The sequence below is a fragment of the Sprattus sprattus genome, assembly GCF_963457725.1.
Source record: "Sprattus sprattus genome assembly, chromosome: 1".
Lineage (NCBI taxonomy): Eukaryota > Metazoa > Chordata > Actinopteri > Clupeiformes > Clupeidae > Sprattus > Sprattus sprattus.
This window is the reverse complement of record NC_137920.1, coordinates 51976281-51990776: the sequence shown is the minus strand read 5'-3', so window position 1 is coordinate 51990776 and position 14496 is coordinate 51976281. Positions and strand designations below refer to the sequence as shown.

Here is a 14496-nt window from a genome sequence, read left to right as displayed (position 1 = left end):
ACCGCAATGGTAGCCGCGCTGAGCTCAAAGCGTGGGATTGTAACTGGTTTAAGCAGAGTCACTCTGGATTTTCCTAGAAGACATGAGCAGTGGACTCGACCATGGCTGTTCTCGGTGTGGTGGTAAGTGACAACGGCGTAGCCCTTCTCGCTAGCATCAGAGGAATGGTGCAGCTGTGCTGACATCACTGGACCAAGTCCCTCTGGCTTGATGCACCTCCTGACGGAAAAGCTGGCAAACTGGCTCAGGTCAGACAGCCAGGCGAACCATCTGTTTGCCACGTCTTCTGGAACTTCTTCATCCCTGGTAAGTTTCATTCGACAGACACTCTCGACGATTGTCTTCGCAAGAAGAATGAACGGCGACAGGCGTCCAAGGGGGTCGTATATTGAGCTTACGACCGAGAGGATACCCCGTCTGGTGATGAGCATGCTCTTCACACGAGCCGGGAAATTGAAGGAATCTGATTCTATGCACACGTCCACTCCAAGGGCCCTTTCCATGGGTGGTTCATCCCTGTCCAGGTCTAGACTCTTGATCTTCTTTGCTCTTTCTTGTTTGGGAAGTGATGACAGCACTTTCCGGCTGTTGCTTGACCGCTTAGTTAAGCGGAATCCTCCACTCTCACACACTGCCTTCTTCTCGTCGGACGTTTCTGACTTTTCTGCGCAGGCTTGCTCCAGAAAGTCGTGGTTGTATTGCTGCAGCAGCATGCTGTCCACGCCACTGACTGAGATTCTGTTGACTGAAGCCCTTTGACTGCAGTGGCTGGACTTGAATTGTCCTGACTTGTGGTGATCGTCACATTTCTTGAGAGGGCCATTAACGACCCATCCCAGAGTCGTCTTTACTGCGTAAGGCCCGTCATCTTGGCTGTGGATTATCTTCCATGGCTCCATTGCAGAGTGAGCGTTCATTCCAATTAATATTTCAACATCTGCGTTGATCTGTGGTAACCGTACTTCTTTCTGCAGATACGGCCATCTTTCCAAGTCCTTCTCAACAGGAACATTGTCCTTCGTTACAGGTATGTCTGTGTGGGTGTATACGTCTGGCAGGCTTATGTACTTGTTCTCTGTCAGACCGCACACTTCTAGATCTGAGAGCACGTAGCAGGACATGGGCTTCTCCTGGCCCATAGTACGGAGTAGCACTTCAGTCTTCTTACCATGGACACCAAGCTGTCTCATCAACCTTTCGGAGCAAAACGTAGCTGAACTTCCTGAGTCCATGAAGGCATACGTCTCTATTGTTGTGTTGCTCCTCTTGGATTTGATGCGCACAGGCACGATAGACAGGATGCAGTCATTGCCTCCGGCCCCGGTGACTGCCGTAACTTCACTCCTAGCTGGCGCATCTTTTTGTTCAGCTGAGTGTCTACTGGCAGAACCTTGACCGTTCTCGTGCTTGACGTTCTCTTGGTCGGTGTTCTCGTCCCTTTGGCTGTGAAGCAGGCTTGGGTGTTTCTTGCTGCAGATTTCACAGGTGGCTCTCTTGTTACAGTCTTTTGCCATGTGCCCTTGGGTCAGACACCCGAAACAAAGTCCTTTACCTTTAATGAACTCAATTCTCTCTTTGTTTGGCAGACTTCTTATCTTGTAACATGCGCTCAGGGTGTGTCTGTTGTTACAGTACAGGCATGGCTCTTGAAATGCGTTGCTTGCCTGCTTGTACTTCCTTGGTTCTGAGGCATCCCCTTTGTCTTGCTTAACACTAGTAGCACAGCCAGTGGTTCTTTTCAGTCCGCCTTCCTGGGCAGAATTAAAGCTTGACCTGCCTTTTTCTTTCAATTCGGAGTACTCGTTTATATCACCGAACAGTGGGTCTGAAGCTATCCTAGCTTGTCTGTTGATGTACGTTGTTAAATCAGAGAACTTTGCTCTTCTTCCTTCCTTTTCTTGTATGTCGAAAGCTATGACTCTCCATCTTTCACGAAGTCTGAAGGGCAACTTTGAGAGGATGATCCGAAGGTTGCTCGGGCTGTTCATCTCTTCGAGGTATTCCATGTTCTTCATGACATTGTTACATCCAGTGAGAAAGATGGAGAAGCTGTGAAGTGACTTGGCATCTTCTGCTTTGACTTGAGGCCATTTGAGAGCCTTGTCAACGTAGGCTGCAGCTATTTTGTACTCGTTGCCATAGTGATAGGTCAAGAGCCTTCTCGCTTCATTGTAGCCTTGTTGTTCGCTCATGTGTTGGCAACTTCTCACAAGTTCTCTTGGTTCGCAGCTGGTGAATTGCTCTAGATAGTACAAGCGGTCTTCATTGTTGTCTGTACGGCTGTGGATGATGTGCTCAAAGGCCTTCAAGAATGGCAGGAACTCGAAAGGATCACCGCTGAATACAGGGACTTCTCGTTGAGGTAAGTTGGCTAGTCTCTGTTGTGTGACTAACATCTCTGTGATATCCTTCTGTTTCAATATCACTTCGCCAAGTTCAATCTGCGTTCCATTGGAATTTGTACTTACGAATTTGTTGTTGTTGTTTTCCTCCTTTACTTGCGCATAAGACTGGTGTGTAGTTGGAAAATGAGAAGCACTGTTGTATTGGCTAACTCGAAGACTGCTGGTCAAGTTTGGTCTGACATCTGGAGCATGATGTTCGATGGTTGCTGCTGTAGGCATGTTCTTGAAGAGGTAGGAATTAATTCCGTTGTTGTCCATGTTATCATACTCTTCAAAAACTTGTAGCTTTGCTGTTGACTCTGCGATAGCAGTCTCGACATCTAGTTCCTCCATTTGAGCCTTCAACTGCATCTGCTTGGTTTTCATTTGAGCCTCCAACTGAATCTGATTGGCATTCAGTGCCTGTTTCTTCTTAAGTGCGGCTGCGCGTGCGAGTAGGGCTGCGCGGTTAGCTTCCTCTTTTCTACGCACAGAGGAAGCAGTAGATGACACTGTGGATGACTTTGAATGTCTACTGCTTACACTGCGTACAGTGACTGAACTGTATTTTTCATATACAGCTGATGCACTGTCGTCTGGATCCACATACTCAACGGCAGACTCACCTTGCTGTGTCGTTGCGCAAGTCTTTGGAGTCACATATTCAGAAGCAGCCTGTTCGTAAGCGGGGTTGCCGTGCCGTCTTGCTTCTATTATCCAAAGCTCTATATTAGTCAAAAAGTTATCATACTTCATAAAGTTTGGCTCACTCCAATACTGCTGATCAGCTTTCCTTTCTTCTTCTGATAATAGTTCACTTACTGTATTATTCACTTCAATAAAATCATTCAGAAATTTGGAGTAATCACTGAGATGAATCCTTTCCACTAAAAGTGCATTAGAGTCATTTATCATGAGGTTTTCAATTTCCTCTGCTTTGGAGACAAGGCGTGCCAATATATGTTTCCTAAGTTTCATTTGTTCATCACATTTCTGTTGTAGGGCCTTTGTGGTCAACTTGATCTTTCTTCTTTTGTCTAGCTCCACATTGCCTTCCATCCTGGTTTCATCCAAATCAGACATTTTAAATTGGCTACTAATGATAGACAAGTCTCTTATAGCAAGCTCTTACAAACTTCTGAAATCCCGTTTAACAGTCCTTTCAGCTCAAAACATGTAAATGCTTTCCAGAGAAAGATTCCAGGGCTGTCTTAATTTTCAGAAACAAACTCGAGCTTCTTATGGGCTTATATGACAAGCTAGCAATAGCACTTTTCTCAAATGTCCTGTGTGGCCAACGGCAAATAGCACGTCTTGAAAGTTCTAATGTTTTCCTTTGTTACTTCGCAACGTTACTTGGCTACATTGAGTACAATGACATAATCATCCTTATTCGCCAGCAAGATCTTTAAATAGGCTTATCAGTTCATTCAATGGTTCTTTGGGTACTCATCCATCATCATAGAAGTCGTCTGGAAATCCGGTCGGCTGCAGTTGTAATCACCGCTAATGCTTCAGCTGACTAGCTTCCTTCATCAACTGGTGTCCAGGGCAACGCAGCTTTCCTCGGCTTACGATGATCCTCTCTCGCCTTCAGCGATAGTTTTTCTACTTAATGTAGTGGCTTAAAGTTCCCTTCTTTTGGTCAGTATGTAGTTCTTATCTTAAACCTTAAGTAACCACTCTTAGACGGAAAGAAAACGAGTCTACGCGTGTACTGTTTTTCAACAACGGTAGAAAAACTGTGTTCGCTCCGTCTTTTACTGAAATTCTGACAAGTGCCTGACAAGTGCCACAAAGTGACAGTTGATACATCAAAAACAAACAATTGATACATTGATGCGTGAGCTCGCTACGTCACAGCTCACCTCTGGTTATTCCAAGCAATGCAATGCTTAAGCACTTAAACATATTTTAGACTGAAATGCGAGCTATAAATACAAATATGCTATAACTATAATAAACAATCACTAAATATGAATCTAAATGATATAATGCCTAAATCTGAACAACAATGTAGAAATGGCACTAACACACAGGTTCATGACATGCGTAAGCTACATGCGAAATCTCATAACTAACGTAACTACCGTCAGTGAGATACGCCCTAGACTGACAGACTGACAGACACACAGAGATTCCTGGATTTATAGATAGATTTTCTTTTTTGTGTTGACCATACTACATAAAAATAAATGTATTATTATAACCTTAACCTATGTGATAACTTTACCAACATAGTCAGTATACTGTATTCTGTATACAGTATACTGTATTCTGTATACAGTAGGCCTGTACTCATGAGCTAGTTGCTGTTGGTTTTATTAGCCACGATATGTAAGCTAGCTAGCAAAATCTCCATTCTCCATTGCCACTGATCCTAGGCTCAACAACTTCACTTCTTAGACCAGGGGTTTTCAACCAGGGGTCCGCGACATGAGTCTATGTTGATCAGTTCACCATTGAATTTTTTTATTTTTATAAATTCGCTTTAATATTCAACACATTTCCAGATTACACTGACAAGTGCTACAATAAGGGGGCGTGGCGGTGGCTAGCGATGTACCCTGATAATTTCACATATTTAAATGTTATAGGCAGAATATCTGTGTTGGGGGAAGGGGCGTGCACACACGCATGCGCGCGCAGGCACATCAGTGGGCCGCAAATTACTTTATAGTCAGAATGGTGGTCCGTGTGACAAAATCGGTTGAAAACACCTGTCTTAGACGATTTCTTAACTGTTCAAGTAGGCTATGAAATCCCATTTTCGGGATGGGGTGTGCTTATCCTTGCTAAATAATGTATTGGACTCTGAATTGAAATTCATTTCACTTGCTTAACAATAGCATTAACATTCGTCTCACTACAAATTGGTGGAATCCCCAGACGTAAGTTGGATAGAATAGGACGAGATAAAGTGTTTGGATGAAGGTGTTTAAGTAGGTGTCTGCTGTTGTCGAAGACACTGTATACAGTGGCAGGAGAGGGCCAGGGTTAGAGCAACTATGCTACAGCAAATACCTTTTTTGAATCTGAATCACAGACTGCATCTTTAATGCAAACATATCTTACATACAAGCATATCAATACAATTCACAAAACAGGAAAGTGTTATTTTCCTTGACTCGCAATTGACATTCAACGCCAGTGATGAGCATTGAGCACCAAAGTATTAAACAAGTTACATTCTTACATTTTCACAATGTTTTATTCCACATCAGATTAGATTACAGAATCTTAGATCAAAGACATGATTTATTGTAATTAGGCCAAAAGAAATACAATAAGTACAACAGATTTGAAATAATGTCATGGGTTCGATTCCCGCATGGGGCGCTGTTGGTCCTGGGGGGTAGGTTCTCCCCAGGCCTTCAGTGCTCAGGTGGGCTATCTCCCGGGCCTTTCTGCGTGGAGTTTGCATGTTCTCCCCGTGTTCACAAGGGGTTTCCTCCACTAAGAACCCCAACAGAAAAACATGCAGAAGAACTGAAATCCGTCCCTGACCAAGACGGATCACTTGACTTGGTCCCCGGGCGCCTAACGGCTGCCCACTGCTCCTGGGGTTCTGGAGGAAGGACAGTCCAGGATGGGTGAAATGTGGAAGAAAAATTCACTGCGACCTCAGGCCTACGTGTGCGTGTGTGTGTTTGTGTGTCCTGATCGCCACTGTATATGCACGTGTGTGTTACTGTGTGTCGTTTGTGCAAATAAAAACTGACTACAGTCAGCCCTTGTAATGTTGTCTTTGTGATCATCAACATGAAGTGACATCAAATTTTGTTTACATCGAGTTGTTATTATCCTAGATGTCAATATTATAGCAGGTTATCAAAATTGTCAAAAGACACTAACGTAAAGCCACTTAGTGAAACATCCCAGCAAATGAATAATGTCGCATTATTAACTAGATGTTAAACTATTAAAATACTCTTTGCCACTAAAAGCTGTTAGGGACCATAATAAGTGATGCTATAGGCCTATATCCTCCACCAGAGTTCCTACGTTGGTTGAATGTGTCTCACCTTGGTTTAATTTCTGTGTCTGGAGTACATTAATTAGAACACAATGCAGATGAAACTAAATCTGAGGTAAACAATTAAAAAACTGTGGCTTTTCCTCCTGACACAAATGCTTGCATTGGCCCTGATCCTATCCCCAGGCATTCGAGCCTAATGCTGCAGCCGTGCGTGTCGAAGGGATGCATTGGACGCAAGAGGAATGGAAACAAATTACACTTGTTATTGATACATGGTTTAATTGTACAGCTTGTGTCAGACGGCACATTTCTTTTTTCTGTCAATTCCCTGGCTACCTTGTTGGTGGGGTCAACGTTGTTTCCCTTTGCATTTGTAGGACTGCATCAGTGTGGACAGCTGCTGGAGGGTTGGGATGCCAGAGTGACATGGAGACGCTGGGCACATTTGAATGGTCAGCTGTAGCAGCGTGGACCCCGGAATAGATAATAAAGTTTCACTTGTTTTGTTTGTGAATGGAGTCTCAATTGCTGTTCTGTGGTTCAGATCGGAACACTCCGCAGATATGTAGGAAAAGTCTTCACAGCACCACATCGCCAAAAAACGCCAGTTAGCATGATAGCAGGCTTTCATCAGTGCCAACTGGGCTGTTGGAAGTGATTGCAGGGTTTTTGCATGCTTTTTAGGTAAGAAGCTTGCTAGTTTTAGACCAGAATTCCGTAATGCTTCTTTAAATAACCTTTGTCAAACCTTTGGAACATACCATAACAATTATTTGTTATCATGAGAAAAACTTCCAGAGGATTAGATTTGGTTATGAGATACTCTTATTTGTGAGTGCAACTTGTGAGCTCAGTGTTCTCTGACAAAGCAGAACTCTGCCTCGGCTGGGCAGCCGTGGTACTCTTGCAGGTTGGGGTTGTTCAGGCGGTTGGAGTCCTCCAGCTGCACGCACACACAGCGAGAGCGGCTGGACCCGGGGGAGAACAGCTTCCTTGGTATGCCAACCCAGTCTCTTTTCACACCACCACTAGACACAAAATGATCAGACAGAAATCACCATAAGAATAAACAAAGACATCAGATACACACTACATAAAAATCCAAACAAATACAACACACAAAATGCACATGAAGTACATTTATTTGTACTATATCTGCGTGCATGGTTGTCTGATATGAACTGCAATAGTCTCTGACTAATGTATCCATGTAACCAGTTACAGTGGGGAAAATAAGTATTTGAACCCCTTGCGATTTCACAAGTTTGGCCACTTGCAAAGAAATGTGTGATCTAGAATTGTAATGGTAGGTGTATATTAACAGTGAGAAACAGAATATCAACAAAAATATCCAGAAAAATGCATTTTATAACATTTATGACTTTATTTGCATTTGATGCAAAAAATAAGTATTTGAACCCCCAAAACTGACTAACAAAAATGACTTAGTACTTGGTGGAATAACCCTTATTGGCAAGCACAGAAGTCAGACGTTTCTTGTAGTTGGTCACCAGGTTTACAAACATCTCAGGAGGGATTTTGGTCCACTCCTCTTTCCAGATTCTCTCCAAATCTTGAAGGTTGTGTTTTCAATGGGAGGGAATGAGGGAATGAGGTTCAAGCCCAATATTCCACGTTACATGTCCCCATCCATAGTCCCCTTGATGCGGTGGAGTCGTCCTGTACCCTTGGCAGAGAAACAGCCCCAAAGCATAATGTTTCCGACTCCATGCTTGATGGTGGGTATGATGTACTCTTGGGGTCATATTCAGCATCCCCCCCCCTGTCAAACACGGCAAGTCGAGTTGATGCCAAAGAGCTTGATTTTGGTATCATCTGATCACATTCTGTCTCCCAATCCTCCCTAGAATCATTCAAGTGTGCAATGGTAAACTTCAGATGGCCCTGTACATGCGCTTCCTTGAGCAGGGGGACCTTGCGAGTGCTGCAATACTTCAAAAAATTACGGCGTGGTGTGTTGCCAATGGTTTTCTTGGTGACTCTGGTCCCAACTGCCTTGAGATCATCACAAGCTCCCCCTGTGTAGTTCTAGGGTTATTCTGCACCTTTCGAATGATCACTGATTCCGCACAAGGGGATATCTTGCATGGATTCCCAGACCTAGAGCGGGTGACAGTTGTTTGGTGTTGCTTCCATTTATGAATAATCGCACCAATAGTTATCTGCTTCTCACCAAGCTGCTTGCCGGTGGTTTTGTAGCCCATTCCAGCCTTGTGCAGGTCTACAATCTTATCTCTGACGTCCTTGGACAGCTCTTTGGTCTTGCCCATGGTGGTGAGGTTTAAGGTGTGAAGTATGATTCTTTGGACAGGTTTCTTTTATACAGGTCACCAGTTGAGATCAGGTATACCTTGTTAGACCTAATGAGGACTAATCTGTGTGCTTTTTGGGCACATAACTGGCCAGTGGGAGCCAGAATTCTTGCTGTTTGCTTGGGGGTTCAAATACTTATTTTTTGCATCAAATGCAAATAAAGTCACAAATCTTATAAAATGCAGTTTTTGGGATTTTTTTTGTTGATATTCTGTTTCTCACTGTTAAAATACACCTACCATTAAAATTCTAGTTCACACATTTCTTTGCAAGTGGCCAAACTTGCGAAGTCGGCAGGGGTTCAAATACTTATTTTCCCCACTGTATGCTCATGTGTTGTTGCTCATTCTGTTTATTTTTATACATGCTCCAGAAAGAACAATTTGCTGACTTATTTTCTTTACAGTGAATCACCACCTCTTTTGGGAGCACCAGACGCGCCCCCCCGAGGAGCTCCACTCTGTGTTGCAGGCTGGGTACTGCTGGCTGTGGGCCTGAGCCTGGGCCTTGAGCTGCAGGCCCTCCTCTAAGGCCGCCTCCGCCTGACGCAGGGCCTCTGTGGGCTCCCCATCAGTGTCGTAGAAATGACCCTCCACTGTACCTGACACAAGACACATATGATCTCTTAAAGACATAATTGAATCTTTTACTGCAGATATAAATGAAAAGCGATATTTATGAGGTTAAAAATTACATTTGAAGATAGAAACTTTATTATGTTTCATTATTGATCAACTGAGCTTACACGTGTGTAAAGTGTAGGTGGCAGGTGTGTTTGTGTGTGTATATGCCTACCAACTAGAGTGTAATCCTTTTGATAAAAAGCCAGCCAGTCATAGAGTGCTACAATTAGAGAGGGGGAGAGGTCAGACACATCATCAGTCAGTCCAGCCTCTGTAAAATCCCCAGTCACAAACGCCCTGGATGCATCTTTCCCTGAAACCACAAAATGCCACAGCAATTAGCAAGACAATATGATGGGATTCAACGAGATTAATGGCCTCAAGACCATTTTCATCATTCCAAACAATACTTTCTATTTCTGTTTCTATGCACTTCCATATGGCTGACACTGTGCAACATGAATGCCCCAATGTAAGTCAACAATAGTTGCTTTCCCAAATGCATAGAACAACATAGGATCCATGTTGCAGTCGCACCACAGTGATCACACACCTCAAAAACTGGCCTGTTGTGCTCATGAAATTAGTTATACAATCTATACACGATGTGCAACAATGAATGTAGAAATTAACACAAACTTTGTACTAATTCAATATAATGGACTTGTGGTAGTTTTACCTCCATCAGAAGGCCTAGTACCAGGCTTGAACATCCTGTGCAAAGTCTGAGATGCTACCTGAGATTAATATAAGAGCAATACCAGCTGCTAATGATCCCATACTATGGGTCTGGATGAGAGTAATATAAGAGCAATACCAGCTGCTAAAGATCCCATTATATGGGTGTGGATGCCCTCTAGTGGAGCAAAGAAGTAGCTGCATATTATGCTATTTGCATTTAAAAGCATTACAACTGCAACAGTGATAATTACTATTATTATTAACCTATGGTATTTGGAAAGACCCATTACATTTGTTCTGGATCACCGTGCATTGCAAGCAACTGAATGCACTGAGGAAGTTTCTAGTAGGAAATACTACCATGGCTTAATACAATGGCAACAAGTACAGGCAGTTTATCACAAACCAGTTTTCTGACTGTAAAGCAGGTTATTGGATACTGCCTGTACAGAGAGAGTGACACCACCCAATGGCTGTATCTTGTAACCGCTGGTTGCCTCTATCATATGGACAGTAATGGTTTCCCCTCACTTAGACCAGATAACCAGTCCCTATTGAAAAAATACTAGGAAATATGACATTTAATTTTGTCTTTAGTTGTCCAGTTAGAAGCACAAGCCTATATTTGTTTCCCAGTGTAAGTGTTGCAGGTAATGTAACCCTAGTTGAGATCTCCCTTTACCCAAATGCCCAAACGATAACATACACAGCAGTCAACTACAACTCCAACTGTGAACTACATATTTTATGGTTGTGAGGGTGTGGGATGGATATTAGCAAAATGCAACAGATAAGGCCGGAAGAATGACTATGACTACCAGAGGTTACTAGATTATTGACAAACGAGTACCATAACCCAAATAAAACACAAATCAGAAAAGTGATGAAAAACAAAGCTACCTGAGAAAAAGTGGTAACCTCCACCTGGACCGTAATGTTTTTGTCCTTTATTCACATCAAACACCTGTCCCAAAATTGCCACGTATAACCCTGGACTGTCGCCTTCTCCGTTGTATTTTGAAAGCTCACTCTTCCTTATCATCTGGACAGGTGCATATGATGCTCCAAGTGAGAGAAACCCCGACACAGAATCCCCATAAATAGCTTTCCACTCATATGGAACTATAAATGCAGATAAACACGCCAATACAAGCACAATTAAATAAGTCAACATCGCCTTTCAAGCATTAAACCATCAACTAGGATGATACATCATAGAAGCCAGCTACAATCATTTCAACCAAGAGGGTTCCCCGGAAGTAATGCACAGTAATTACTGCGCATGTCTTCAAATAACCCATTGGTGTCTTCCGGTACCTGATCTTTCATAAATTGGATGGCCGTGGTTACCAGAAATGTAATGCCTATGCTCTTCAGATATAATCTACTTATCGGTGACAATGTCATTAAGGTGTATGTAGCAGGATTTATCAACTGAAGCATTTAAAGTTAACCTGTTTTACGAGCTTATATATTCGCTGACCGATTGTAAAGGACAAATTGTTAAGAATAATTTCCACAACCTGTCACGTTTGATGCATCATACCATGTTTTCTCTGGGGCACACGGAATACCGACTTGTCGGTAATTATGGCAGCCGAGTGCTGTTACATTTTCTTAGTAAATGTGACCTAGGTGTGACCACGTATTAAAACTGGTGATCATATAGCATTTTTAGTTTGATCTGGTGTGATTTTCATCTAGGCCACTAGAGGCACCCAACCAAACAAGGAAGTTTGTGATAAGTGTCGACGTAGCGTGCGTGCTGCGTGCAGTACGTCAATGCGGTAGTACCAGTGACAACGAAGGAATACACGGGCTGGGAAGGGCTGTGGATTTGTTTAGCCCAAGTGTGAAACTGACCCCTACCGCTCCGCCGGGAATCAAAAGAAATCCTGGGGACATTGATCAGTATGGGTAACGAAGAGAGCGGCTGCGGTGGTGGTAGTGGTGAGGAGGAAGATGTCGAGGCGGAAAGCCCGGGGTTTGCGGAAGGCAGTCCGGCCTCTGCGGCCACGGGCGCAGGGGCTGGCAATAGCGGAGGTTCTGGCTCAGCAAGAAACGGAAAGGGATCGAATAACCCTACTGTACCGAGTAGCGGACTGCCCACCCCCGGAGACCTTTTAGAGCAAGTTAAACTGAGAGAGGCAGCGGCCCGCATGAGCGACTCATGGGTCGCCATATCAGAGTCGGTCCTTACCCGGAATGAGGGCGCTCTGGTGCGGTGGTTGGAGGAACGCCTGGGCCGAGGAGAGGAGTCGGTAACCGTGGAGCAATTCTGTGAGATGCTGGAAAGCAGAGACGCCCCACGAGAGGAGTGCGAGGAGGTATGTTCAAAATCCACTCTGACAGCAGGCCAAACAGCCGTCAACTCCGTTTAATGTGATCCATGTTCCAGAGGGGTGAAGTGAGTGAGTTTACGCAGACTTCTGGTCTAACGGTTTTGTTTCGTTTTTGTTTTTGAGGGCCATTAGAGCTAATTAATTGCCTACGTCAATGTGTTTGGTTGTTCTTTCGCAAACATCATTGTTGTCACCTTTCATACCTTGAACGCACTGATTGTGAAAATCCAATACCTGTGATTATTGCATGGTTCACCTCTGTAGTCTACAGGGACCGAGAACGTCATACGTTTGAGACGCCAACAATTAAACCTATTTCCAGGCTAAAACAGAAGAACATAAACAGTCATGTTAGTAACTCGCATGTTATTGTTTAGTCACCTTGTCAGTGGAATATCCCAAGCTGAGATCCCCTTCATCCCCCCTCTCGACAATCATGGCAACACTATGCTTTTAAGAAGACTACTTGAACGTAGCGTTTTAGTGCTTCAAGAACTTCAATATCTAATTCAGTTTGTCTTGGGTAACAGCACCCAAGACACTTCTTGCAGAGCTGTGCTCATAACTTGGGGTTATAGAGCCATGAAGTAGGGATACTATGGTGTGTGACATAGTCCTTTTGGACAATAGCGTGGTAGAAATGATCAGTGTGGACCACCTAGCTCAAAGAAAGTGTCTGTGCTTCTTTTTCCCTCTGTCTGTAGGCTTTTGGACAGTTTGATGCAGAGGGGGATGGCTTTGTGGATGTGGAGAACATGCTTGTGGCCCTGAAGAACTGCAATGGGGCCAACCTGCAGGGAGAACTCAGTCATGTCATCAGGCAGCTCCAGGCCTGCTCACTCACACCAGGTACAGACACCTCTCTCTCTCTCTAGTTCCTCGTATTGGGAAAGGAGACAAGCACTCTGTTTGGAAGTAAAGGTTGCCTTTCTGGTGGTGTGTTGATCATTGCTTATTAGGGCTGTGTATTGGCAAGAACCTGGTGATATGATGCATATCATGACACAGGGGTTACGATTCAATTAGTATATTACGATACTGTAAGAAAGGAGACATATTGTGATAATGAAGTGTATGGATATTTTCTCACACCCAGACTGTTCATCCCTTTAAGTGTTTAACACGAATCATTTGTTGCCCAGGTTTTGTAGACATTTTCTCCAAGTCAAAGGATCGCCTAGGTGACCACGCATCCAAGATCCTGAAATTTCTGCACCGTAATCGCATCCCCAGCAACGCCATTCCCTTCCCCCTGCTGGAGGGCTACAACAGCATCTGCACCATGAGGTCAAAGGTCATGCAGGACTATCTGGAGTACCTGTTGCAGAAAGAGAAAGGTAAACACTTTTGATCACACACTGCTTTCGTTTCTAGGTTTAGGCTCTGTTTAATACATTTATACTGCAAGCAAGGTTTAGGCTGTGTTTAATACATTTATGCTGCAAACAAGGTTTAGGCTGTGTTCAATACATTTTTATTTTAAATAGAGCTGTCTGTCTATTTGATTCATAAAATGGCCTGATCCCTGATTTGCACCTGACTTTCTTTTTCTAGATTTAGACATCCAGTATAGAGTGGAGTTTCATCGTGACCCGGAAGTAGACAAGGTCAAGGTGGTCACTCAGTGCTACAGCCTCATCGAGGTCTCCTCCAACACATCCGAAGTGAGCAAGATGACCAACGGAGAAACCACGTCCTACTGGCAGTCGGATGGCAGCGCCCGCTCACACTGGATAAGGTTATACAAATGAGCTCTAACGCCAAACAAAAGTGTGTTTGATCACCGTGGCACTTCAATCAAATGTGCCGTGGATAGCCGCCCTATGTTAATGAAGACACTGTACAATCACGCAGGTTGAAGATGAAGCCGGACGTGGTGCTGAGACGCCTGTCCATTGCTGTGGCCTCCAACGACCACAGCTACATGCCCCAGCTGGTGTCCGTGGCAGTGGGGAAGAACCGGCACTCGCTGCAGGAGATCCGCGAGGTCCGCATCCCCAGCAACGTCATGGGCTACGTGGCCTTGCTGGAGAACGCCAACCTCAGCCATCCATGTCAGCCATCTTCCTTTCTTCTATTAGCTCCCTTTGGCTTTTCGCCCAAGGAAAAATGTACCCTGTCACATCCCATTATTATTATTGTCACAGTGTGTA

General features: G+C 44.0%; 2 protein-coding genes across 2 annotated transcripts in view; one reads left to right on the top strand and one right to left on the bottom strand.

Moving 5' to 3' along the window:
* Positions 1-6960: 6960 nt before the first annotated feature.
* cyb5d2 (cytochrome b5 domain containing 2) lies at positions 6961-11175 on the bottom strand (the record flags this gene model as incomplete). Its single annotated transcript, XM_080838989.1, has 4 exons — positions 6961-7391; positions 9115-9298; positions 9493-9633; positions 10902-11175. 4 exons carry the CDS (start codon positions 11173-11175, stop codon positions 7214-7216), a joined length of 777 nt encoding a protein of 258 aa, XP_080695115.1. The 3' UTR covers positions 6961-7213.
* A 664-nt stretch (positions 11176-11839) lies between these two features.
* The window catches only part of zzef1 (zinc finger, ZZ-type with EF hand domain 1), a 44301-nt gene continuing 41644 nt past the window's right edge, over positions 11840-14496 (top strand). Inside the window, exons 1-5 of the mRNA XM_080838977.1 lie at positions 11840-12328; positions 13048-13192; positions 13486-13680; positions 13898-14081; positions 14198-14397. Of these exons, the coding sequence (XP_080695103.1) occupies positions 11915-12328; positions 13048-13192; positions 13486-13680; positions 13898-14081; positions 14198-14397 (1138 nt within the window). The 5' untranslated portion in view covers positions 11840-11914. The remainder of the gene's footprint in view (positions 12329-13047; positions 13193-13485; positions 13681-13897; positions 14082-14197; positions 14398-14496) is intronic.